The sequence below is a fragment of the Podarcis melisellensis genome, assembly GCF_964234715.1.
Source record: "Podarcis melisellensis genome assembly, chromosome: 12".
Lineage (NCBI taxonomy): Eukaryota > Metazoa > Chordata > Lepidosauria > Squamata > Lacertidae > Podarcis > Podarcis melisellensis.
The window spans coordinates 47,123,517-47,150,127 of NC_138544.1; the positions used below are offsets into that span (position 1 = coordinate 47,123,517).

The window sequence follows — 26,611 nt, forward strand, 5'->3', positions numbered from 1 at the left end:
CGCTCGCCGGCCTCTGTGGCGCGCATGCGTCATCTCTTGACGTTGCCGCTCGCGGGAGAATTCGAATCCAGCTGCGCGGGCGCCAAACGGAGCTGGTCGTGGATTCTCAACGGTGAGTTTTGAGGGGAGAGCGCGAGGCCGTGGCAGGTGAATTATAAACGGAATTATGTTAGGGTAAGCTCGGTCTGTGGTGACCTACTCTTGACAGTGGCCAATGCCCAGCAGCTGCCTGCTAGTTAGGGAGCCGGAAGGGTGGGCGTCTTGTGGAGAAAGGTAAAGGAATAGGCCTGCTGGATTAATGCTAAGGACCCGCCCAGCCCTGATTTCTCTGTTCCACATCTTATTCAAACAGCTTATTATCGTCCCGTCCCGTCCCTTTTTCCTCGTGTGACGTGCCTTTTCGATAGCAAGCCTCAGGGGAAAGGACTGTCTTACTATACTGGCGTTTGTAGGTTGCTCTGGGTGGCTTTTCTGCTCGAAGAAAGTGAGGTAAAAGCACACCTTTGAAATGGTTTGTTGTTATTTAATGACTTCTAGGTTAGTCTGAAACAGGGAAGTGACAGGAGAAGGGGGGGATTGTATACAAGGTGGAAATTATTTTATTTAAGCCAGGTCCATTAATTTCAGTGGTCTACTGTGGTACCTCGTGTTACAGACGCTTCAGGTTACAGACGCCGCTAACCCAGAAATAGTACCTCGGGTTAAGAACTTTGCTTCAGGATGAGAACAGAAATCATGCAGCGGCAGCGGGAGGCCCCATTAGCTCAGGTTAAGAACAGTTTGAGGTTAAGAACGGACCTCCAGAACAAATTAAGTTCTTAACCCGAGGTACCACTGAACTGTGAATAGAATAGAATAGAATCCCATACATATGGGAACAGAGGTACGTGATGATGAAAGGAGAATTGTGTGTTTGCCTTCAGTTCCTTTTTTAAAAAAAGAAACAATATAAAAAATATTCTACGTTCAACTTCAGGAATGTGTGGTTGGGGGGGGGGAAAGGGGTATGGTTGGCTTCGGGTGGGGGTGGGGAGCAAATGGCCACAGTAAACATGCTGTAGCCAAAAAGAGCGAGGAAAGAAAACCTATGGATACTTTAATCTTTGTCATCTTTTTTCTCAAAATTCATATTGTGCAGGACAATAAAAAAGTGTGAATCACCAGTAGCTGGAACTAGTGAGCTATTGTGGTAAGGCTAGTTATACTACATGTTCTGCCCAGTTGCCAGAACAGTTGCCAGTCCATTAATTTACTTAAGTATAGAAACATAGAGAGACAGTACCTAAAGCAGTGCACGGAATAAACTAAAACTACTGATATTACCAAAAATAGCAGTAAAACATCCATTGCTGCCAGATGGACAATAATTCATGGCCAAATTAAAACAGCAGCAGTTAAATACATTCAGTTATGTGGTGAAAAAAAATCCATTAAAGACAGCTGGGCCAGAATACATCTTTAGAAAGAGCCAGGCCAACAGTGTAGGAAACAGTTGCTCCAAGGAGTTGAAGTGCAGATGCTGCCAGGTTTAATGGAGGTAACCTAGTGGGGCAGTGGTTAGTGAGGAAATAATGTTTTCTTGGAAGCAAGCAACATGAAGGCAAAGTTTTTCTTTTCTTTTTTTGCGAGGGAGGGGGAGGAAACAAACAAACCATAATCACTAGTTTGCACCTAGTATGAAACCAGTCTCTGGTTTGTTTCCACTCTAGTGTGTCAAGGTAAGGAGCAGGGGAGAAGCAAATCGGAGACATTTGAGCAGTCTGCACCTACATACTTCTTATTCATATTAAAAATGTAATGCGGTGTGTGAACTAGGTTTGTATGCCAACCAGTTCTGAATTGCTGTTCTGGCATTAAATTGGATTTCCTGTTGCAATGTTTTCCTCTTAGACTTTTATGGATTATGAAGTAATACAACATGGCAAAACGTGAAGCTTTTCTACAGGCTGCTTTTAATGGTGCCAACAAGGAGTTCTTGCATTTTATCCAACTTCACGTAAGTAAATATGAAGAGAAAAAAAGTGCCTGGAGTGGGATGAAACGCTTTTGTTCAGTGACAAACTTTTGGTTTGTATCATTTTTACAGAAAGATGCAGCAGATCCATTTGATTTGAATGAGTTGTTGCAAGAATTATCTAGGAAGCAGAAAGAAGCATTGTGGGAGAAGTTAGCACAGTGGTTGGCACAAGTTTTAGTGGAAGACCCAACAGAAGAATGGCAGAGAGATGGAGAAGACTGTGATGATGACATGGAAATTGAGACGGCTGCTAAAAGGGTATTTCTTATAACAGATTCCTGCTATGTTTCATGAGCTGATACAATTACTGTAATTATTTATTCACTTGTTCATTTATGTGGCTACCACCTTAGACACCAGAAGCCTTTCATATGCACTCCTTTTATGTCAGTTTCATTTACATCAGGGGTGGGGATCCTTTTGGCCTGGCCAGCCAAATTTTTAGCTTCTCTACCCTCGTCAGCTGGGTTCAGGCATGCTAGCTTGAGTTCAGGCACACTCAAACCCTACACAAAGCAGGATTGAATCCCCTGTGCAACTGTGTTTACCTCCCCCACACCTGATTGCATTTATACGATTGCAGGCATGAGGCAGGTGGCCAGGTTTTCTGACAAACAGACCCATAGGCCAAATAGGAAGTCCCAAGTTTGGCTTACAGACTGGAGGTTCCCCACCTCTTGATTTACATCCTGTAGTTCCCTGTCAGAATGGCTTATGCTGGGCTTCCAGGCCTTTCCAAACATTGTCCATTCTAGCTTTTATACAGCAGAGGGGCCAGGGGAAAGCATGATGGTAATAGTTTGAGAATCTCAAATTCAAGTTGCAGATGCCTTTGTTAACATGAAGTGAAGGTTTATTATTTAAAAAAATCTCAACTGCTTTCTTCAGGAAAGCAGTGCAGAATTGTGTGAGTTTTCTTCACTATACTGTACTGAAAATAATGGCTTACAGCTAATTTAGACCCATTGATTTAAGTGGATCTACTCTGATTAGAGCTTGATTGGACACAACCCAGTCTGCTTAAGGGTTCTTTGAAACCTATTCTCTCTTAAAGAAAACACAGTTACCTAGTCTATCCACTTAGGTTAATTGGCTCTCAGCTCCTAATTCAATGAATTTATTTGTTCTTGGTTCAAGTTCTTTTGCTGAAAATTTGTAGATACATGGATAATTTTTTTAACAGCTTAAGGAAGAGTGCTGTGTTACTTCAAAGCTTATATTCTGCACCATGAATATGAATTCACATCAGTTGATTGGATGTTGTTGTAAAACCTGTTTGTAAGTAGTTGCAAACTGGTACAAAGTTTTTTACTTGTTTTGTTTTTGTTTTCTAAACCTCAAAACTTGAACAGTGGCAGATCCTGAAAAAGACAAGGAAACGAAAATATGCTGCAAGGAGGAGAAAAAGACATACAAAAATTAGTGCCCTATTAATTTCAGTGAGAGAGCTTAACATGTGTTTAAATATTTTCTGCTGGAAAGTGCTTGACTGGCTAGATCACGTTCATGATGTTTGGAAAGACACTTACTCTCACAATAGGTTTTAATGGGGGATCACAGCAGTGCTGCTCTACCATAATTATAAATACTGCCTAGTAAAAAATAAATTAGTACCTGTGTTTAATAAAGGGAGGACATACTTAAATACCTTTCAGCAAAGGATTTTATTCCAGCTAATATTAAGCCAAATCATACTGCTTTCAGTTTTTCTTGAATAATTGTGGCCTGATGTTGTAGTTTAACTTCATAGCCTTGTTAAGTAAGTGTACCTCTCTCAACTTTTAGGAAGAAACCACAGCTGTCATCCATGGTGTTGCCACTGTAGTTACTACTTCCATACCCACAGTAGATGAAAATGTAAACATCAAAGCTCTTTTAGAATGTGCACTGATATTAAATGGTATGTATTTCAGTTGATCTCAGCATACTAGGATCTTTGGTATATTGATAGTGCTAAACATCCTTTGTGTGAACAAGCAAATATTTAAAATAAAAGGAATGCCACTTCTGGGAGTGGAAGTAATTTAAACCTACTGACTTATGGCTTTCTTCATACAATTGCATGTTCCTTGAACATTTAGAACGCATCTTTTCTTTAGCTATTATTGTTCCTTTATGGCATATTTTGAAAACCATATTACATGTCATATAACCACTTATCTCATAACAGATTCACTGGTTTGCATAGCAACAAAGTAATAATCTAAAATGTTGGTGTAAATATTGTATCTGTTGATATGTTTATAGCTTAGCAAGTGGGTGTAAGTGCTTTACAAGCTTCAAGTACTCTTGATGTGGGTTTCAGACTGTAAAACGACTGGAATGAACTTACTGAAACAAAACTATAACCATGGTCATACCACAAATTCATCCAAAGCTAGTTCTTAAGCCTAAGTGTGGTCCATCCCCTGTTTAGTCATACGCACCTCATAGGAATCACTGTATTTCTTGCTTAACCTGGAATGAGAGTACGCTGTGGTGGGAGAGCAGAGGGTCTCCCCTTTGCCCGTACTATCATCCCGACTAGAATGGTCCCTCCCCCATACTCCATTCACAATAGAGCTCGCCTACTGGGACCAATAGAAGCTTTTATGCCATTGCAAATATGCTGCACCTAGCTCCCCTGATTCTCAGTGGGAACCACGGGAGAAATAGTTAAAGCCACCCAGACTATGGACCCAATCCAATTTGGGTCCCCCTGGTTTACCTGTTTATGTTTTACAAAATTATGTGTGCCGTGGTTAACTGTGCTCTTAAGGTCACATCAAATTTTCCTAAGAAATTTAAATGACAAAGATAGAGTTACTGAGTTTGGCAGTAAAACAATTTTTCTGAAAGACAGCTGTCTTGTGGCTGGCATTTTGGACAGCAACATAAGAAAATCAGCTTTGAGTTACGTTTATTGAAGCATTTTAAGATTGCTAGCAGTCTTTTTTTGACACATAAATTTATTTGTGCTTGCTATGATTTTGTTGCAGGCATTCTTTACACATTACCTGACTCTGAAAAATCTCTGCTGGGAGCCATCCAGTGCCTATGTGAGCGATGGTGGGAGAAGGGACTTCAAAGAAAAGAAGTGTTTGGGAAAAGTGCTTTCATCATGCTTCTGAAAAAGAGTCTTGAAAAGAAAATTGTTGTGGTATGCTTTAATTAATGAGTTAAGTCATGTTTATATACACTGGGGGCTGCCACCCCTGCTCGCTCCACTTGCCGTCCCCAGCTACTCACCCCACACTTCCCTGCCCCCTTGAAGTACCTTCCGACCCAAACATGCCCCCTAAGATGCATGCCAATGTTTAATTTAACCTTTCACTATGTCCATGCTAAAGCTTCAGGATAGCTTCCCCACTCTGTATGTCAGGGCTATCCAGAAACAGCTTTACCCCTCTGCCCAATCTTCCAGGCTACTCAAGAGAAGATCATACTTCAATAGGCTGCATTAATCCAGATCACCTATCTCAGCTGGAAATGGGTAGGATGGATCAGTGTTGGGTGGCCTTTGCAAGCCTTCCCACTCTCCCCCTGTCACCGCTGCCATAGAGAGCCAGAGAAGTATGGCTGTATATTTCCTCCCATCTCCTGCAGGAACCAGTAGCAGTGATGGGGAGAGCTGATCCATCTGCCCACACTTACTTCCTACTCACCTGAGGCTGCTTGTCTACTGAAACAACTCCCCAGCAACCATCTGCTAGGTTGCCACTTTGTTCCTCCTTGGCCTCTGACACTGCTGAAACTAAAAGAGTGATATCAGTGTCAGATGCATGGCAACAGCAAAGTAGGGCAGTTGCTGAGGACCTGTCCTGGCTGTTCTTTTGCAGCTTGTCTGGGCCTCCCACTACCCATGCCATTTGCTCACTTGGTCATCTGCCTGCCTGTTTTTCTTTTGCCACGTTGCAGTTTGTGTGGCCACCAGTACACGACCATGTGAACTGCAGCATGGCAACATTTTTTGCTTGCAAAAATATTATAGAGTAAGAAACTTGTAATTAATTTGTGCTTGAGCTAATTGATACTGTAAGCTCCAGTACTTTGGTGCATATCGCATGACTGCAAGATGTCTCACCTCATAATCCTCACACACAAATTCATCTCCCCTAGGGTGTGGATATAGTCCGTCTATGGCATCTTCACCGGGCTTTACTGTGTTTTGATTATGACTCAGAGGAGAGTAATGAAGTGAAAGATTTGTTACTCAGGTGCTTTATGAGTATTGGCCATATTAAAAAAGAAGAGGTAAGTGTGCTTTTTCTAAATGTATCTTCTCACTGTTTTAAAATTATTGGGTGATAAGTTGATGCCTACAAAAATAAAACAAATCTTAGGGAAGGGGAGCATAGAATTTATATTTGTCACAAGGTATGTATGTTCAGCAACCTGATGAATGCAGGATATCTACTTGCCTTCTACCCCATGCTTTGAAGAAAATAGTTAAGACCTACTTGTTTTGATATTTTGAGAGGGGGGAATTCTTTTGCTTGTTTGGCTACAGATGTACTGGGTTTTGGAAGGGTTTTTATGGTCAAACATACTAGAGAAGTGGACCTGTCACCCTCCATGTTATTGGCCTCCAGCTCCCATCAGCTGACAGCTAAAGTCCAAAACCATCTGGAGGGCTGCAGGTTTCCTACCCCAGGATTACTTATGCTGTGTGTGGGTTTTTTTGCTTTTAAAGAACTTGGTTTCAATTGTGTGTTATGCTGCTGTAATATATTAAGTATTTTGTTAGCTGCCTTGAATACATGTTGTGCAGTGCAATCCCATCAATGTTTACTCAAAAGTTGTCTTCTGTTCAAAGAATCTTGCTGTCAAGAAAATAAGAATAGTATATTATAGCCGTAAACCCTGTGAATGTCACGTTACTTAGTTGTGAATATTAAAAAGCCCATTTGGCTCTTTGTGAAGTTGCCTTGCCTTACATCTCTTTCAGGGGAGAAGATTCCTGAGTTTTCTTTTCACATGGAACGTGAACTTCATTAAAATGATACATGGGACTGTTAAAAATCAGCTGTTGTGTTTTCCTAGGTATGTTGGACTGAAGGCGCTTGCTACCACTTAGTTTTATGTTTGTGGTCATGCCCATACCCCAAAATGTGTATAGGTAGATAATATAGTGGGGCCATAAAACTATTAGGGAAAATACATTCATATCTTAAGTCATAATTATATACCTATAAGTGCCAGGCAAAAACTTTCTTCTGTAACCAGACCTTTGCCTATCTATGACCTTTTAGAAGGGGGTGGGATGTTTTTAATGTATGTCTCAGTTTCCTCTCTGCTTTAATGTATCTATGTGGGCTTTTTTGTTCATTTAATGTTTGTATGTTGCTCTGGGTTGCACTGGGCAAGATAAAGATGATGGTGATGATGATAAGGATTCAGTTTCTTATAGAATATCTGCCTCTGTCCATTACAAGAAGGTTTCAGAACCCTTTGCCTGTTGTAGCTTATTAGAGTGACCAGATTAAGGGTGAGTGGAGGTAATAAATGCCTCTTGAAGGTATGTTCTCAATAGTTCTTTTGTGAGGTCTTTTCTAAAGGAACCAACTGATCTTGGGTGTGCAGTCTTGACTCAGAGTGCATGGTGACATAGTGACAACTTAACTCAGAATAGTTACTAGCCCTAGACTGTTTCCTAATCTTAATTATATCTTCATTTACTAATGTAGGTCCCTGATGACACACATTGCTGAGGTTTATTTCAGAGCCTGGAAGAAGGCTTCAGGGAATGTATTGGAGGTATATTGTTTCAAAGTTGCTACTTGTCTTTGCTCTTAAATGTGTTGGCACTCTAAATCTTGAAGCCAGTGTAGGTAGAGGCAATCAGATTGTGTACATATCACAACTACAAGCAGGCAAGGTGAAAGGCCAACTTTACTAGACACTTAACAGAAAGATCAGTTGTAAATAAGAGCACTGATAATGACATATCCAAGAGGTGTATGGATCTTCTATGCTAAGTACAGTGGTACCTCAGGTTACAGACTCTTCAGGTTACAGACTCTTCAGGATACAGACTCCGCTAACCCAGAAATAGTACCTCGAGTTAAGAACTTTCCTTTAGGATGAGAACAGAAATTGCTTGGTGGCGGTGTGGCGGCAGCGGGAGGCACCATTAGCTAAAGTGGTATCTCAGGTTAAGAACACTTTCAGGTTAAGAACAGACCTCCGGAACGAATTAAGTTCTTAACCTGAGGTACCACTGTAGTTAGTCTTTCTTTGTGGAGGAACAGTTATTTTCAGGAGGACTGATACAGCATTCATCATCTTCACTAGACAATTCACGTGAAGACTCAGTGGCCTAAGCTCTGTTTGCATTAGCTCCATTCACAGGCAGCTGGCAGTTGGATGGAACTACTTCTGCAAGGAACAAGATCCTGGGAAACTAGGCTCTTGTCAATACAGCTCAAGGTGCCAAACCACAATAGCATTAAACAATTATAACAAAAAATAGGCCATCAGAATAAAAATACAGAAAATATAAGCTGCCAATTAAAAAACAGCTTGATCAAACAGGCTCCAGCAATTTGAAACAATTCAGTAAGTAGGAGAGATTAAAAACCACTTTTGATTCCCAAAGCTTTCCTGTAAAGAACGTTTTGGCAACCTGACTAAAAACTGTTAAATTGGGATCCAGGCAACCCTCCCATAGGAGCCAGTGCCAGAGTGCAGATGCAGCCACAAGAAAGTCACTCTCCTTGGTCCCTACTAAATGTACTTCTGGCCCTAGGACACATAGGATGGCCTCTGTTGAAGATCTTGGTAGGCAGTTGGTCCTGTGGAGGAGAAAGCATGTCCTTCAGATATACTGGCCTCAACTGTAATGGGTTTTGAAGACAACACAGGCATTTAGAATTTGGCTCAGAGACAAGTTAGAAGTCAAGTGCAGTTGCTTCAATAACTTAGCCCTAATTTTTCATATTGATGAGGATGTGTATTTGTTCTTATTTTAGGTGATTGAACATACTTGCATTCAGGATTTCATGCATCATGCAATTCACCTCCCCAGGAACTCTCCATTAAACTCTAAAGTGCGAGAGGTGCGTTGATGTTCTTGTTAAACCAGTGGCTTTCAGAATTCCTATCTTTTCCCTTTCCACACTTTTGCCTTGCAGGGTGATCCCCCAGAACACATATTGTTCTCTCCTGAAGCTGTTCACAGCAAGAGAACACTGATGGCAAGTGGCAAGCTGTCTTTTAGAAAAACTTCTCCAGCATTGAGGAACCCAGTAATTAACAATAATATTTGTTTTGTGCGTTTATATTATGCCTTTCCTAGAAGGAGCTCAAGGCAGCATGCATAGTTCTACCCTCTCATACTCACAACATCCATGTAAAGTAGATTAGGCATAGAGAGCTCTTGATTCACAAATGATCATACACTGGTTTATAAACCATGGGATGATGGTGCAAATCCTCCTGTTGCAACTGGCTTATTACTTGCTGAGCCTCGTGGTTGAGTGAGAATTTGAATCTAGGTTTCCCCAGTCCTAGTCCAGCCCTCTAACCCAAAGCTTTCCAAACAGTGTGTCGCAACACGATAGTGTGTCAGCTCCAGTGTGCAGGTGTGTCACGCAAATGCTCCTCCTGGGGCTGGAAAGGGGTTAGTTAAACTTTGGTTTGCTAGTAAAATTGCATTACTGTGTTGCAAAATGATACATGTTTAAAAAGTGTGTCACCACTCTGCTCTAACCATACAATAACAAATGATTTAATTTGAAAAGTATCTGTTCCAATTGTTATTGTGTGTCACAAAAGTTTGACTCTCAGCGTTGTTACTTTTTCTGAAACCTCAGTTTCACCTTAACCAGACTACTCTGGGGGTGGTGAATAGGATCCAGCTGGCAGGCCAGATCCTGAACTTGCCCACTCTTGGATGGGGCCTTTTTGATGGGTACATGGGGCTGCCCACCTGCCCATCACCTGCCATCACTATGATGGGAGGCAGGGTTGTTCCTAAATGAGCATTTAATTCCTATTGGGTACAGTACATACAAATAGTTGTGTGGTTCTTTTGCTCTTTCAGTAGCTAATTGAAATGTCTACACTCTTCATTCTTTCCAATATTTGTGAGTATCATGTGGTCAAGCATCTTCATAAGCAAAACACTTTTTAAGCATAGCATATAACAGCAGTAACTGATGGTGTTCTCCAAATGTTGGAGTCCTATCAGTTCCAGCTAGTATGACCAGTGGTCAAGGATGATGGGAATTGTAGTCCTGCATCTGGAGGGCATCACATTGGCTCTCCCTAGCATATACGATCATCTATGGTTGTCTGCTTACACAAACCACAGGAATTCTTATTTTGCAAAAGCTAATCACTGGATAAAAGGAGTTGTATTTCTCAAATAGCCCATGAAATGAAGTGACTAACTTCCTGCATCCTTTACATTTATTTTCATTTTGTCAGTTGCTGATCTATTTCCACAAACAAAACAAATGTCGCCAGGGAGTTGAAGAAGTTGTTTATAGACTTTATCAACCAATTCTTTGGAGAGCATTGAAGGTAATTGTTTAAAATGTTACCTATCATCTTTGTGTATATTTTTACATCAAGATTGTTGAAAAGGAGTTGAAAAATAATTGGACCTTTTTTAAGGTAGCTTCCAATATTCTTCAGTGTTGTAAGTCACCACTGGCCAAGCCTAGTCAAGCATCGATCTGACAGAATAGATGGTACATACTCTCTTCTGTGCCAAGTACCACTACAAAGCTGCTGTCTGTTGAGAAGGGGGTCTTCCTGTAAATAAGGGTTCAACTTGTTTTGCATAGGGTGGCACTCCCCTTCATGGCGTGGAGATCCTCCAGAATCTGGCTTTGCTTCTGAGTTTGAGTATAATTTTATTTTTGCTTTGTGAGTCACCCAGACAACTTTTGTTATGGTGTGGCTGTATGAAAGTAGTAAGAAAGCAAATACTGTAATACATAAAATATAAAGTTAATGAAGAAGAAGAGGAAGAAGATCAGATAATGGCTGTGGACGGGTTTGCTTATGCCCAGGTCCAGCTGGTGCACCTTTTTACTTTTTTACAAGAGTATATGATGGCTTTTATCTTGACGTGGAACCACAGAGAGAGCTCTGCTTCTGAAGAACTAGCTCTTTGCACGTATTTGTTAAGCACTATTGTGCAGATAAATGCGCCATCAGGTGCCTGCTAGCTTAGAAGCAGCTAGCTTATTTAGCCATAATAAGTAAGATCCCTTGCCTGCTGCTGTGTGGAAAGGGAAGAAAAGTCTAGTGTAGTTGCCATTTACTTAAAGGTCTGAAACGGAATTATATTTTTATAAGCTCATTGAGTGGAGAAAATTGAGGTAAAATGGAAGCAAAAGCTCCTGAACAGCTTCTCCTGGCTGTGTTGGAGGCGGGTTGGAAAGGGACGGGGCAAATAAGCACGAGGCTTTCGTAGGCTCATTCTTCTAAGGTTAAACTATTGTTTATAGTTGAATTCAAATGGGACCATTAACACTGCTGCAGGTTCACACCTTAAACTCACTGTGCACCCTTGCTTTTAACACATGACAATGATTTAGGCATTAAGGATTTGCTTTGTCCATGGTTTATTATATAACTATAATTTACTTGACTACTTTCCTGCTTTGTAACAGGCCAGAAACTCAGAAGTCCGATCAAATGCAGCATTGCTATTTGTTGATGCATTTCCAATTCTTGATCCATCTTTTAATAAAGAAGATATGGAAAACGAAATCCAAAGGCAATTTGATGAGCTCTTTGTAAGTCTACTGTGTGTTTCTCTCCCCACCCTCCATCAAGCTAGTTTTATTTAAGGTTAGCAAAAAGTAAGGAAATCCATTTTGCTGGAAAATGGAATTGGAGACATCAGTGCTTTTTTATTTTTACAAGTAGCTGTCTTGCTTTATTTTGAGCTTTTCAGCATCTTCATAATTACAAAGCAACCTAAAAGTAAAAAAACTGAAAACATAGTGACATATCATCTAGCCTGATAAGAACCTATCAGAATAGTGAAAGCCAATTGCTTCTCTCTTCCTCTTCCCTTCAATACTAGAATATAATGTTATTGTTTAAATGTACATACACATTTATTTGGATCATTGGCTCCCACAGAAACTTAAATACTGTAAGATTAAAATATACATTGGTAATGAACATTTTAGAACAAGAAATCACTGTATTGATGAAGACATACTTTAAAGCCCATATAGGTGGAAAATATAGACATGGAAGAACTCACTTAAGTGTTGCATTTCTGAAAATATCAAAGGCATCATCCCTTGATAAGGTATCCTTCTCAAACTGTCACATGTGAGCTGTCCAGCTGCACAGAAAACTGGATGGAAATTGTGACTTAATATTCTTTATTTTCCCCCTGTTCCTAGACTCTCTTAGGAGATCCTCAACCTCTAGTCCGCTCAACAGGTGTGCTTGGTGTTAGTAAAATAGCATTCAAATATTGGGAGATGATTCCTGCAAATGTGCTTGCTGATCTCTTAAAAACTCTAATTGAAGATCTTTCTTTTGATGCAACTTCAGCTGATGTTAGATGCTCTGTTTTTAAAGTAAGTGCCTTCACAACAAAATTAAGTGTCTCTTCTTTTAGTGATTAGTTTCTCATTGGCTTGGTTCAAATGTCACTTAGCACAGGTAAGCATGACTATGTTTTAGAGGTAAACACATAGTGTGCTAGTGCACAAGGCTAAACTCACAGATACTTGGTTTCTCTCCTTGCTGCTCCCAGGAACTAAGGCATGGTTAGCATTAGAGTTGCATCCAAGCCCAGGCCTGCAATTTCTTCTCCAAACTCAGAGGAGCAGGTTCTTAACTTGCAGGTACTGCTTGATTGACATTGTCACTGCAGACAGGCTCATGTAGCCTCAGTGGTAGCCATTCCTGGATCAGGAATGACTTAGCCACAGTAACCCATGTTCTTATAACCTTACTTTTAGACCATTTTAATGTGCTCTACTTAGAACTACTTGTGAAGACAGTTATTTGGGACAGATGGAAGTGTTTGGGGTCATTTTTGTTTGTTTTCTTGCTGTACTTTAGTGATGGATCGATATAATTCTTTCTTAAATGTTACAGCTGCATGATTTTAATGTGCCGTTGAATTTTTGTGGTTTTTATTTGTGTTTCATTGTCTCCAGGGATCTTTCAATGCAGGATAGTTTAAAAATTGATTAAGCACACTGTTTTGCTTTCATTTTGCTTGCTGAAAAAGTTGGCTTTTCTCAATGCACAACTCAGAAATGCGTTGAGTGGTTTTGGAGTGATTTCTTCTTTTGTGGGCAATTTGATGCAAGGCTCAGCCGTTCCCTCCGCCCTGCCACTGAGCAGTGTGTAAAAGGGGACATTGTGGGCAGATTTGAATTTACTCTTGGAGCTCCCCCGCTCCACCTACCCCCACAACACACACTGCTCAGCTATGTGGAGAAAGGCAGCTTGGCAGCCAGGAAAAAGTGGCCTGGGAAAAGGCAGGGCCTAGAGGAGAGGCTGCTGGGCTGAAGAGCAGGCGACAAGACAGTAGTCCCCAAGCTCTGTTTTATAGCCAATGCTATTCCCTTTTAAAAATAAGCTTTGAAATAGTTGGCATGCAAAGATCATGCCTCTGATTAGTGATGAGCTTGTTAAAACAGGGTACTTCTGATTGGAATGAGAACACAATCTTAATAACTAGAACAATGCTGTAATAGTAAAGTTCTCTAGAGCAGAAATGTTTGCTAACCTAATCATACCTTAAATTGGAATAAAAACATCAGTAGATGTACCAAACCTTTTAAATGCTTCTATTCTGCATAAAAATATTTGCTGTCTTTGTTCCAGTTCAGCAGCACATCCCTAGAAGGAATATTAATAGGACAATTTTTATATGCACAACATATACCACTTTGCATTTAAATGGCATGTTTTAATAAAACGTGTTTCCTTGCTTTTTGTCATTCTCCAGAGCCAGTTCTCTAAGCTGCATGTGGTTAGCAATTAGAATAGTTTCAGTTCTGTATTCCCTGCTTTCTTGTGATAACCTTTTATTGGTCTTTTTCTTTTCTCTCTTGCAGTGCTTGCCTATAATTTTGGACAACGTACTCACCCACCCATTATTGGAACAGCTCCTGCCAGCCCTGAAATACAATCTCCATGACAATTCGGAGAAAGTTAGAGTGGCTTTCGTTGATATGTTGCTGAAAATTAAGTCTGTCAAGGCTGCTAAGGTAGGATAAATTAGGTTTGCTAGGCTGCAGACAGGCTGCAGAGAACTAGGCAATTTATTCTGAAAGATGTACATTCATCAGTACTGCAACAATCCTAAAAGAATAGGGGTGCAGGTAACCTATTAACACTTCACTCCCAACTATTTACTATTGTTGTATTTTAAACTAATCAGTGCCTTTAAAATGCCGGTTTCTTTTTTGCAGTTTTTCTGGCAGTTATCTTGATTGTATGTCCAGCAGCTGTATTCTGTTACTTCCTGATTATTTTTAAACATAAGTTACAAATTATTGGTACTTTGTAGCTGCAAAAATAAACTGCCCCTAATTGGAAAAGATGTGAGAACTCAACTGGGCATTAACTGGATACCAAGAGCTGGGATGTTGCTGAATTGTTTAGGAAGAAATAGAACCAGGAGGGACAACTGTATTCCAACAGCTTTTAGGAAATATGAAGATATTAGTTTAGAATCAAATCGGATCAGAAGATCTATGGTCAATAATATCATTGTATGTCTGATCTTTTGAGTGCTTTATTCCTATGTTGTTTACAATAAAACTAATAGAACCCTCTGGGTGTGGGGACTTAGAAAAGTATTTCTATTGTGTCTGCACCAGCAGCTCTTTCGTTGATTTTTTGGGGGTGTGCATTTGCTGGAATATACATATGATGATGAGGACTTGGATTTTTATAAGGGGAAAAAAGGACAATCCTTGCACATGTACTGATAAACTCACACTGATATTTGAAAAAAGGAGAGTTTATTTTTCAGGCACACGTTGCTATGCATACTTATAAGTAATGGTTAAGCAATGTGCCATTTGATTCCCTTCCCCACTTGCAAGATTCCAAAATTACAAAGTTTTCACATTTATAAGGCTGTATAATACACTGGATTGATGCAATTTATATTCTTTTAATTATTATTTAAACAGTATAATATATAATAATATTTAATTTTCAGTTGATTTATTTGAATTCATTAAATTTCTTTGAACCTGCTAATCATTATAAAGTTAATGCTCAATTTATAACTCTATAAACTCAGCGCTGGGCTTCTTATACTGTAGTTTTCTTGCTTTTTCAATATTGTTAGTTTTATAATCCAAATTTTCCTTATCATTCTATTTACTCAGGCCACACATTATAATATATAATGCTGCTTCTTGATAGAAGGTAGCATATTTTACATAATTCAGTAAGCAGAGTAAAGGGTCTGTCGATGTGTCAATTGAAAGCTGGCCATGTTCCTTACAACTGTGTTCAGATGTTAGTACCTTTTTAAAGCACAGCTGACTTCTAGGCTAATTTGACCATTGCTACTTGCCCTTTATGTGTGGCAAGATCAGGAATGAGCCTTGAGCTCTTCCTTTCTGCTCTTACCTCTGGTCAGAGAAGTGAATGCAATTATTTGCAAGCTCTCCTGACCCTGGATATGGAACCTGTTTCTACTTTAGCATCCATAGTCTTGCTTAGATAAATGGAGTCTCTTTGTTGGCACTTCTGCACCTGTGGGAGGAAGAACAGGCCCATGGCCCATTCCTAACGGTGCTGAGAAGAGGGAAGAGAGAAGAGAGAAGAGAGAAAAGGGAAGAAGTATCCAAATAGCTGTACAGCTGTGATACAGGTTTCCCAATTTCAACCTGCTGCAAAAAAGCATTTTCATACTCATGCAAGTGTGTTGAGACCAGTGTGTGTATAATAACTGCATGCATAAGATCTTCTGCTCCCTGCTCTGTTTTTAACCCCAGTAGTGTGCCCGGAACTGCCACAATAAAGATGTGGCATTCTGTTCCCAGAAGCCTTATCTGGATGCGGACAGAGGTAGATAACAAGGTGTGATACAGGACAAGGACAAGTTGGAAGAGGGCTAGTTGATTTTAACATTGTCTTTTTACATTGTTGGAGCCTGCATAGGTTTGTGGGAACAATTTGTAACCTTTATGGTAAAGGACAGGTAAGAAATAATAATAGTATTGACTAGCAGAAATGCTGAAAGGTTGAGGCTGTGATGATCCAGGGGGGGATTTGTAAAGGAATGTTTTGAATAGAGGTTTTAGAAAAAGCATCATGTAAAAAAAGGCAAAATGGGATTATTAGATAATGTAATCATGATAACTTTTTTCTTTTTCTTCGTCTTCCTCACCTCCACACTGCCCTGCTTCTCACAAATCAGTTCTGGAAAATCTGTCCTATAGAGCATCTCTTAACTCGCCTTGAGATTGATTCACGGCCTGTGTCCCGGCGCATAGTAAATCTCCTGTTCAGCTCTTTCATGCCCATCGATCAACCGGAAGAAGTGTGGTGTGAGCGCTGTGTCACACTGATCCAAATGAACCCAGCAGCGGCTAGAAAGTTCTACCAGTACGCTTATGAGTACACCAGCCCAACCAACATAGGTAAAGTTCTGGAGAGCTAATGGCTTGGTTTATAATAAAGAATCTATGAGCAAAAGTATTGTGTAGTAGCTCTTACTGTAAATGCTCGTAGTCCAGTAGCTGCTTCTGAAGAATTCTGTGCCAAATTATAAATGCCGGGAAGGGAGAGAGAGACCTATATGGGGTTTTTATTCTTATTGCTGCCTTTTATATGCATGCATTATGTATCTACTTGGCTTATTTATTTTTTAAATGAAGATCGTACTTAACTCCCTCCTAAGTGCATAGCCATTGAGTGATACAGGGTGTTAACTTCAGCCACATTTAAATAATTTATTTTTATTTTATATTAAAATATATAGCCATGAAGATGCTCAAGCCCATTTACAAATCAATTAAAAACACTAGCAAGAAATATAATGAATAAAATATTAAGCTCTAAGCAGCACCATGTTTTATCATTAAACTGTTTTTATTTTTATCTCTTGTTTACATTGAAGACTTTAAATGTTTAAATTTACTCTTTTTTTGAATGTAAGTAATGATTCGGTTGACTGCTTTGCTGCCCACTACTTTAAATTGTTCCTGTTTCACACTATCTTTCACAATTGCACACTTTGTTCTTATTTTAGCTAAATTGATGCTTACCATTCAGAGCTGTTTGAATGCCTGTATCCGGCAGGGATTAAAAGCATCTGACAGCGATGATGAAGACAGTGAAAAAGAGAACATGAGTGTAAGAATGCAACACAAAGTTTCTAAGATAAAAATGCTAATTAGGAGAATAAGAAGTGGTCTATGTACTTGGATCAGCATTGTCTACACTGACCAGTAGTGGCTTTCCATGGTTTCAGACAGGATGCTCCCAGCCAGGGATTTTACTCGGGACCTGAGCCTTTCTTCTGTCTTGCTCTTTGTGACAAAATATAGAGGACAACTCTTCACCGTTTCACCTACCAAGAGTGTTCCTTGGTGCTTGATGTGGGATGTGATGTTCCCCAGTTGCAGTACAGCTGCTAAACCAAGGTTTGGCTTAGTGTGTTGTCCAAACCTAGAAAACTGGTTAGTAGGACAGACCAGAAAGGAGCAAAGCAGCTGCAAGTTCCTATCTAGGAGCCAGCACACTCTCCCAGTAGGCTATGTTTGCCTTACTGTGGAACCAGGCCTGTGTGAGGTGTGTTCACTCTGTACCATATTGATTATTACTTGGACTGTCAGCACCTGAACCAGATTTAAACTATAATTTCGTTCTAGCAGCTAAATTTCTGGCAGCTAAATTGCTAACCCATAAACTGCTACAATGTTTGTATATTCATCTAGGCCAGTGGAGACCAAACTTGGCCCTCCAGATGTTTTGGGACTACAACTCCCATCATCCCTAGCTAACAGAACCAGTGGTCAGGGATGATGGGAATTGTAGTCCCAAAACATCTGGAGGGCCAAGTTTGGCCACCACTGGTCTTGGCATTTTCTAAAGTAAAAAATAAATTCATAAAACGTATTACTTGGGTTGGGAGCTGCCCAGAGTGGCTGGGGAAACCCAGCCAAATGGATGGGGTATATATTATTATTATTATTATTATTATTATTATTATTATTATTATTATTATTATTAATTATTACTACTATTACTGTGTTTTCTTTAGACTTTCTTTTGCAGTCTCTGGAAAGGCTTGCTTTGAAATGCTGGTTTCCCTTGCTCTACCTGCTCCCGCATTCATTTTTCAGGGTCCTCATCTTGTTTCTGTATCTCCAGCTTCTATCAGTGCCTACCAGCCCTGACACCTGTGTTCTCCTACCACTGTTGGTGGCAGTATGCGTCTGAATGTTAGTCGCTGGGGATCACAAGTTGGGAGAAAACTGTTGCTCTCATGTCTTGCTTTTGGTATTCCCATATGCATCTGGTTGGCCAGTGTGAGAGCAGAATGCTGGACTAGATGGGCCATTGGCAGGATCCAACGGGTTCTTCTTATGTTCTGTGTTGTGTTTGGGAATTCTAAGGCAATCTAGATTCTAGGATGTTAGTTTTCAATGGGTATTATTACATGATCTAAGAAAAAAACCAGTTAATGTTCATTTCCCCCTTGATTCCTGGAACACTGGCCCTCTCAGATAATGGCAAACTTCTAAAATTGCTTTCTTTCTAAAATTCCTGACAACATCTGTTGTATTAACATACACATGAGTTCAAGAAGGCCCATTCCATTTTTTAAAAGCCTATAAGCCTAATTTGAGATGCACTGTGCAAGAGAAATTGCATAATAATCCTCACATGTTTACATTTCAGGTGCCACATAATGTGTTGTCAGTTGATGACATACCTTGCATGGCAGGCTTACTTGAAATAATTGTAATTCTGTGGAGAAGCATTCAAAAACCACTTAATCGCAACGAAGGAGCCAAAAACCATATTGTCCGAAAATTTGCTTCTGTGCTATCTGAATATTTAAAAGTATTTAAGGTAAGTTCTCCTGTGAGGTACACTTAAAATTCCTATAGATTGATTGGATGCAAAGGTTTCATTCTGTTTGTGGAAAGGGTACAATTACAAACAGAAGAGCCCCCTTGAACTCCAACTCACAGTAACACTTATCTCACAAGCTTTATTCTGTGGCCCCTTGTCCCTCACCAGGTATAGGGGAAAGAATGCAAAGGTATTAAAAACAGAAAGAAGGAACTTGCTTGGGTTTTTGTGTAGAGGGAATACAGTAGGAATAAGAGAATTCTGTGAAGTACAAGACAATCAGTTCATCATCATTGTAATAATTATTATTACTATTATGAATTACATTTGCATACCACCCTTCATCCAGGGATCCTAGGGTGGTTCATAACAGATCATTAGATTGAAGAACTGCAGTACATGCATCCAACATCCTGTAGATAAGAGAAAGGGTTGGAAATTTTGCAAATGTGTTGTTATTGGTCTGCCTCTGTATTTGCTCTAAAACATTAAATCATAACGTTGCTGTAACTTTAAATGCATGGATGCTCTTTCAGTTTTTTTATATATAAATGTATTCATATGGAATGTTTGTCATTCATAGATCTCAATGATCAGAGATTCGTTTTATTCAGTGCTGTTCAAAACTGTAAAAAAATGCACTGGGAAGTACAACAGTAAACATATGCAAGCCAAATGTACATAAGATCTAACAGCATTGCTAGTTTATATTTGTAGCACAGTCTAGGCAGACCAAACTTGTGGCAGTCAAGTATAAAAGATGTACCAATATGAATCAGGCTTAATAATTCTTGACCTGACTTTTTGAGAATCTTAATGAATTAGGAACTTGCTGTGAAAATGGAGGGGCACCATTTGGTTCTCTTTGTAAGTTGCCTTGTTTACCAAATGTTTAGAAATTCCTTATTAGACTGTTCTTTGTTTCAACCTAGGATGATCGTTGTGTGTCACCAATAATTGTCCTTGCATCTTTCATGACTCCTGCTGCTATTCCTACATTCAGGTATTTATGTATTTAGTTATAGTTGCAAATGTGAATAGAAACTTTTCCTGTCAACTGTGTGCCATGCAGATTTGATTCTAGTATGGATATTTTGATCCATAGGCATGTTGAAAAGTTGTGTAGGCTTTTGAGGTAACCTTATGTACTTAAATGGCTAACGTGCCGTGTTTGCATTTGTTTCTAGTTGTGGTGTGGTCTCTAAACTGAAGAATCTGGAAAATGGTGCCACTGAAAACCAATACTCTTCCCTGCTTGACTGTCTGTGTCGTTGGGGGAAAGTGGGACACATTCTTGAATTAATCTGTGATTGGATAACTGCTGAACCAGTTGGAAGAGAGGTTTGTTAAAAGTCTGGCTTTGAAACTCGGCAGAGCAAAGAGCATATTGTTAATGTAATGTTTGAAATACTGTACTGTGTTAAAAAAGAAAATAATAAAAATTATACTTTAAAAAAGTTGGGCTTTGAATGCATTGCCTTATGCACCTTTTGTAGATGGATCATTGCTTTAGTTAACATTTTAAAATGACTTCTTCCTACTGTTAAAATATAAAGGAGCTCTTTTCTCTATGTATTTAGAGTAATGGCACTTCTGAACGGCGAGTACGTATCCAGGAGACACATGAGTCGAAACCAGAATTGGCGCTTGATTATATGGAGTATTTGCTGACTCATTACATGAATCGGGAATGTCTCCTGTCACTCCCCAAAGAGAAGCTGGACCATCTTTTGAAAGCTCTTGAAGCTGCAAAGGTTAGATTTCACTCTCCCACAGTATTGTATGGCAATCTGAATTAATGCCCGCAAGTAACATATAAGGTTTTCTGCTGTTATCTACCTTGTGGATATCTTTCTCTGCTCCATAATCATCCAGTAAACCTTTGAAGCAACTTATTCCAACAAAATGTAGCCTTCATATGTTGCCTAAGAGTTCATCTTTTATTGTGGGTCAAATTGATGTAAAAATCTTCATCTCTGTTCAGAATGCATACATAGTGTTATTAGACTATGTCAGTTCAGATTAACATTGCTTGATAATAATGGTCAAAGATTCCCAAAAGATAAATGATATATGATAATTATACTTCTGTTCTTCTATATTTGCTCCAACCTGGAACTTTACATTTGCAAGGAGCAGCAGGATTGTGCAGATTACTTAATACAGGAACTACCATGAGAAAGACCTTGACTACAGTGATGTGTCTGTATTTCCTCACAAGCACAAGCCTTTTTGTCTCTTATTGTGCAAGCTCTGTAATAAAATGGAGCAGTTTGAACAGGATGATGCAATGCATGCTAATATATGCTTGCTGGAGCGACACTTAAACTAGGTTAAAGTGGGCAATGTGGCAATATGCCAGATGGGCGATACTGGCCGTTTACTTCAGGTGTATGGATTAACATTTTATTTGAGGGTGAGCATCCAGCGCATCATCAGAATTGGGTAGCTAGGTTGCCTAGTGTAATTTTCTCAATAGAATGAACAATTAGCCTCTTTTGTATTGGTTTGTGGTTCATGTTGTCAGTTCTGGAGATCATTCTAGCTTCACACTATTTTGCTTATGTGTGTGATGGCCAGGAATGTAACCCCCGCATAAGATGTGAATTACCTGTACTTGTAAATATCCTCCACTCCTCAAAATCTCTTGTTTTCTTCCTAAGTATGATTTTTACATTTCAGGATGTTCTAAGCTCTTCTAGTAGAGGATCTGATGCAAGGCCTCCCTTTTACCCTGCAACTGCACTGAGAGCCTTCAGTCTGTATTGCAGATTAAATATACATCTTCAATATAAGGTACTGTCACGTCAAGAGTTGCTCTGCATTTGAACAGCAATAGCTCTCAAAATCTGAATATATTATATCACATATTTGTGTGCTTCTGTTTTCATCTTAACAGTTTGCCTCTGAAGGGCAGGAGTACCTGTCAGCTTTGGAGAAAGCAGGAGCTTGGATAGAAAGTAGCATTCTGCCTGCTTTTGAAATAGATGAACAGGAAGGCAACATAGAGCAGCCCAGTGAAACCTCTCAGCTGGTGGTTCAGGTAAAATGTATGTGCATGTTGTGGGGTTTTTCTCATGTATTTTGAATTAGTGCAGTACCTCACACTGGCTCAATTCAGACCTCACACCAGAGAAACACAGATGCAATCCGTAATTTAGTCCTGCTTGTGCTCACCTATGGTTTGATCACCTATGATTTGTTTCCTTTTACTTTATTATATTTTTATCTCACTCTTCCAAGATACTCACAGTTGCTTCACTTACTCTTCTCTTCCTTAGCTCTGTGCTCTTATTTATGTGGCACAACAGCCTTAAGAGGTAGACTAACTGCCATGCCTATGGTTTGTCAATTTGTACAGAAACTTGTTCAAACCATGGCCTTAGACTCTGCTTTGCTGACTGGCTTTCAGACCATGAGATGTCAGATCAGATGCCATGATAAATCATAGCTAAGCTTCCTTAACTGTGGTTTGATGTCTGATATCGATCGCAGGATCATTTTGTCGTTCATTTTTGGTTTTTACAAGGGTGAGTTCCTCAAGAGTTGTGCTAGTAACAGCCAGTGGAACAAAGGACTGTACAGTAGATGCTAAATCCTTCACAGCACTCTTCTGCTATTTACTTAGGAAATGTGTGATAAAACATGAGTCTGGCTTCTTAAAAAACATGTAATTTTAATATTAGCTAATGGGATGAATAAATAAACTCCCCATGTCTATAAAATAACTGCCCTCCAGTTTTTCTGCTTGAAGAGTAGCACTGTAAAGTTTGTTTATTCACCAATAAATTTTGATCCAATAGCAAGAGCCTATTAACTCTTTTTTTGGATTAAAACTGTCAAAAATGAGCTGACATTAGGGAATACTGGATTTTTTTAAAAAAAGACAAAAATGTTTAAACAGAAATTTTAAAAATTAAACTTTGTATTTCCTGGCTTGGTAACAATTTGCCATCCATTTCCTAATCTCAAGCATGCTTTAATCTCAACAGAAGCTTAATAACTGCATCTAAATATTAAGTACTGGTCATGCACAAAAAAATTAATATATTTCAACTTTTCATATGTAGAATTACCTGACAGTTTGCAAAGATGTTATAGCTGTTGGCCTTGGTGATTCAGAATTTCAAGCACACCTTTTGAACTTGATCATTGTCATCATACACACAGGTATGTTTCTGGCTAATTAATGCTGCCTTTTATTTTGTGTGGTTAAGATACATTGTTTGGCCCATTAGAATATGACAAGGACAACCTTTAGAACATGACAAGGATGCCACATTTCCAAAATTAAAATTTATGAAACTCTGTACTTTAAACGTTGTGTATACACCCCCCCCTCCAATATTCAAGGTTAACATACAAAGTAGATCCCAGAGAAGAGAAAATTAGCAACATTGGAAAAAGCATATATTGTGTAATAAAATACATATTTATAAGGGTTGCATCCGATGCCATCTGTGGGCAAGTAGAACTTTACCTTCCTCTCCTCTTCCACGCAATCCTCACAATCTTCTTTGGGGTGCTGCAAGAGGAAGGAGAGAAGTCCAATTCATATAGTGGGGCTTCACATCATGAAGTTTTTCTTGTACGATACTGGATTCTGTCCAAATGGTATAAATTGTAGTAAGCTAATGACAATGTTGGTACAAGTAGGTTTCTGTACGCAGTAATAACAAATAAGTTATATAAATGACTGTGCAATCCAGCTGTTGATACTAAAATGAATTTTATAAATGCTGTTAGTTCTAGAAAGTACTAGTTCCAGAGGTGGGCCTGAACTGCATATTGTGCAAGCAGTTAGATAGCAGTGACGTGTCTCTGATGCAGAGAACAAAGCAAATCCAGCACAGATACTAAAATCACAGTTCAATGATTACCCTGCAGGATATACCTAGTAAGATGTTGATCTTTTAACTACTTCACCAAAATACCTGCTTTTCTGAGTACATTAATTGGATGGTAAAGCCATAGAGCCAAAACAATTCCTCTCCTGTATTAGAAATGGGGGTCCTTTTTCAGTTTTACCTTTGGTACAGTAGGCTAGTTTCTGCACCCACTCACATGCCCCTCTCTAAGCGAGAGCTTTTATCTGAGTTCATGGACACTTTTCAGTTGGGCAAAAATGCTTGGCCAGGCCACTGAGGACATATGGCCTAGGGAGACAGATTCTGAGTGCCAGAGATGAGGCTTGGAGAGCCACAGTCATTCTCCCACCTTTAGGCTCCTCGCTTCTGTCCTTTATGATGTCCACAGTGTCTATGCAGCAGCCTCCACTCTGTTGATGCACATAATTGGCAGCTTCACTATATGCTCTTCTGAATATATCATTGTTGACACTTGGGCAGCCCTTTGTTTCAGGCTAAGAAAGCCTATTCTTGAGTAGACTTTGGCTGCCTTTGTTTCTGGATGAACAGGCATTCTGTGTGCACATGTGCAAGAAACCAGGTAGCACACATGGCATCCATGGCATGGGTGGAAAGAGACATGATGGGATATATGTCAAATCCTGTTTTGCTACCTTGCAGAAAAAGAGTGTGCATAAGGTACTGTAACTTCATATAGGAGCTAAACTGGTGGGGAATACCTGTAACATTGATGTGGTTTAGTGGTTAGAGTGTCTGAGTAGGACCTAGGAAGCCAAGGTTCAAATACCCATTCAGCCATAGAATCGTAGAATTGAAGAGTTGGAAGGGATCCTGAGGGCCTTCTAGTCCAACCCCCTGCAATGCAGAAATTCTGCCCACAGCTGTCCCTGGATGGGCTCAAACCACCAACCTTCTGGTTAACAGCCAGATACACTGACTCATTGTGCCACAGGCTCCCTGGATACTATGAAGCTTTCTGGGTGACCTTGGGCAGGTCACTGCCTCTCAACCTAACATAGTATCTCACAGGGTTGTTGTAGGGATTAAATGGGAGAAGGCCAGAACCATGTACCCCACCTTGAGTGCCTTGGAGAAAAAGGTGTGAGATATACATGCAATAAATTAATTAAATCAATAAATGTTGAAAGATCATAGGATCAATAACCTCCAGGAATTAATTGGCTGATAGATAGATAGATAGATAGATAGATAGATAGATAGATAGACAGATGATAGATAGATAGATAGATAGATAGATAGATAGATAGATAGATAGATGATAGATAGATCTAGACAGACAGACAGACAGACAGACAGACAGATGATAGTTATATGGGGTGGCATAGCTTAAAATCTGAATTCTGATAGTTAATTCCTTTTTTCTTTGCTTAGACAGAGGCTATGTCTGCATTCCAATGATACTTGGTATCCTGAGAGAGATGGTTGAAGCTTCTTTAGCCCATAATACTGATAGCAGTGACTGGGAAGAGCTTCTTGACAATGTTCAGAAGATGTTCCAGAAGATTCTGGAATGTATGGCACTGAGACTCAGAAGACAGCGTGAAGAAGGAATCCAGGTATTTGTTGCATATGAAGTTGGCCAGCTTGTTTCTTGCCAAATGAATGACTTATTCTATCTACAATTATTGGGGAGTGAAACCTTTAAGGTGATGTGAACACTTTTCCGTTTGGCAATCACGGCTGTATTGGCCAGGCATGGCTGTTGCTCACGAAAGAGTGTAGATACCATAACTTGGGAGAATAGCCTCCAAAGAAATATGGGGTATTGATTTTTCTCTATAGCAAGGAAATGTGTGTCCCTTTGATGCCTACTTTTATTCTTAAACCAACTTTTTAAGAAAGGCAATGAAAGGCAAGAGGTCATTGCAAATAAAAAGAAACGCAGAGAAACACACCAGTTAAAAGGAAGAAGTAACAGTATACATTTTATATATACCAACAATCTGCCCAGACAAGCAAAATTGCTGCTTGATGAAAGGACAAAGTGGTCATTAGTTTTCATAGCAGGCTTTTCAATAGCTTTCATAGACGTTGGTGCCATGATTTCTCCCCTGTGTCTCTGATGAAGGGCTTGCCTGAAATTCAGTGCTGGTACAAGTGTGAAAGGATGATGGACTAGCTTAAGTAGTGTCTTCAAGCTTTGCGTGCCACTATTCCGAAGCTGTATCCTTGCCAGAAATGTGTTACCTCCACTTTCACTGCTACTTGACTCCTATATTTCCATTTCGCAGTGAGGTTGTTTAATCCCTTTGTCAGCATTAATTCGTAGTTTCAGTTTCATAAGGATCCATGACCCTGTTTCTTCTTGAGCCTTTTAACACTCTCTATATTGGAAAAATAATTCTGCACAGACTATTGGAACTGGGCTGTTGATCACGATTTGGGTTGTTTCTAAGCAGCAAAGAATTGGAGCACGTTAATTAATTAGGGACGCGGGTGGCGTTGTGGGTTAAAGCCTCAGCGCCTAGGGCTTGCCGATCGAAAGGTCGGCGGTTCGAATCCCCGCGGCGGGGTGCGCTCCCGTCGCTCAGTCCCAGCGCCTGCCAACCTAGCAGTTCGAAAGCACCCTCGGGTGCAAGTAGATAAATAGGGACCGCTTTCTAGCGGGAAGGTAAACGGCGTTTCCGTGTGCAGCTCTGGCTCACCAGAGCAGCGATGTCACGCTGGCCACGTGACCCGG

The 26,611-nt window shown here is 39.8% G+C and overlaps 1 protein-coding gene across 2 annotated transcripts in view; it reads left to right on the forward strand.

Annotated features, from left to right (window-relative positions):
* The first annotated feature begins 11 nt into the window (after positions 1–11).
* The window catches only part of NCAPG2 (non-SMC condensin II complex subunit G2), a 35,579-nt gene continuing 8,979 nt past the window's right edge, over positions 12–26,611 (forward strand). The window contains exons 1-23 of one of the 2 annotated variants that reach the window (XM_081931529.1): positions 12–112; positions 1,891–1,996; positions 2,087–2,275; positions 3,803–3,917; positions 4,996–5,156; positions 6,116–6,250; positions 6,945–7,039; positions 7,684–7,753; positions 8,968–9,054; positions 10,427–10,522; positions 11,623–11,748; positions 12,373–12,552; positions 14,050–14,202; positions 16,377–16,599; positions 17,211–17,314; positions 18,866–19,039; positions 19,975–20,045; positions 20,230–20,383; positions 20,623–20,796; positions 21,725–21,838; positions 21,942–22,085; positions 23,113–23,212; positions 25,303–25,487. In XM_081931529.1, coding sequence (XP_081787655.1) covers positions 1,919–1,996; positions 2,087–2,275; positions 3,803–3,917; positions 4,996–5,156; positions 6,116–6,250; positions 6,945–7,039; positions 7,684–7,753; positions 8,968–9,054; positions 10,427–10,522; positions 11,623–11,748; positions 12,373–12,552; positions 14,050–14,202; positions 16,377–16,599; positions 17,211–17,314; positions 18,866–19,039; positions 19,975–20,045; positions 20,230–20,383; positions 20,623–20,796; positions 21,725–21,838; positions 21,942–22,085; positions 23,113–23,212; positions 25,303–25,487 — 2,928 coding nt within the window. In that variant the 5' untranslated portion in view covers positions 12–112; positions 1,891–1,918. The remainder of the gene's footprint in view (positions 113–1,890; positions 1,997–2,086; positions 2,276–3,802; positions 3,918–4,995; positions 5,157–6,115; positions 6,251–6,944; positions 7,040–7,683; positions 7,754–8,967; positions 9,055–10,426; positions 10,523–11,622; positions 11,749–12,372; positions 12,553–14,049; positions 14,203–16,376; positions 16,600–17,210; positions 17,315–18,865; positions 19,040–19,974; positions 20,046–20,229; positions 20,384–20,622; positions 20,797–21,724; positions 21,839–21,941; positions 22,086–23,112; positions 23,213–25,302; positions 25,488–26,611) is intronic. The other variant, XM_081931528.1, reaches the window with a different exon arrangement.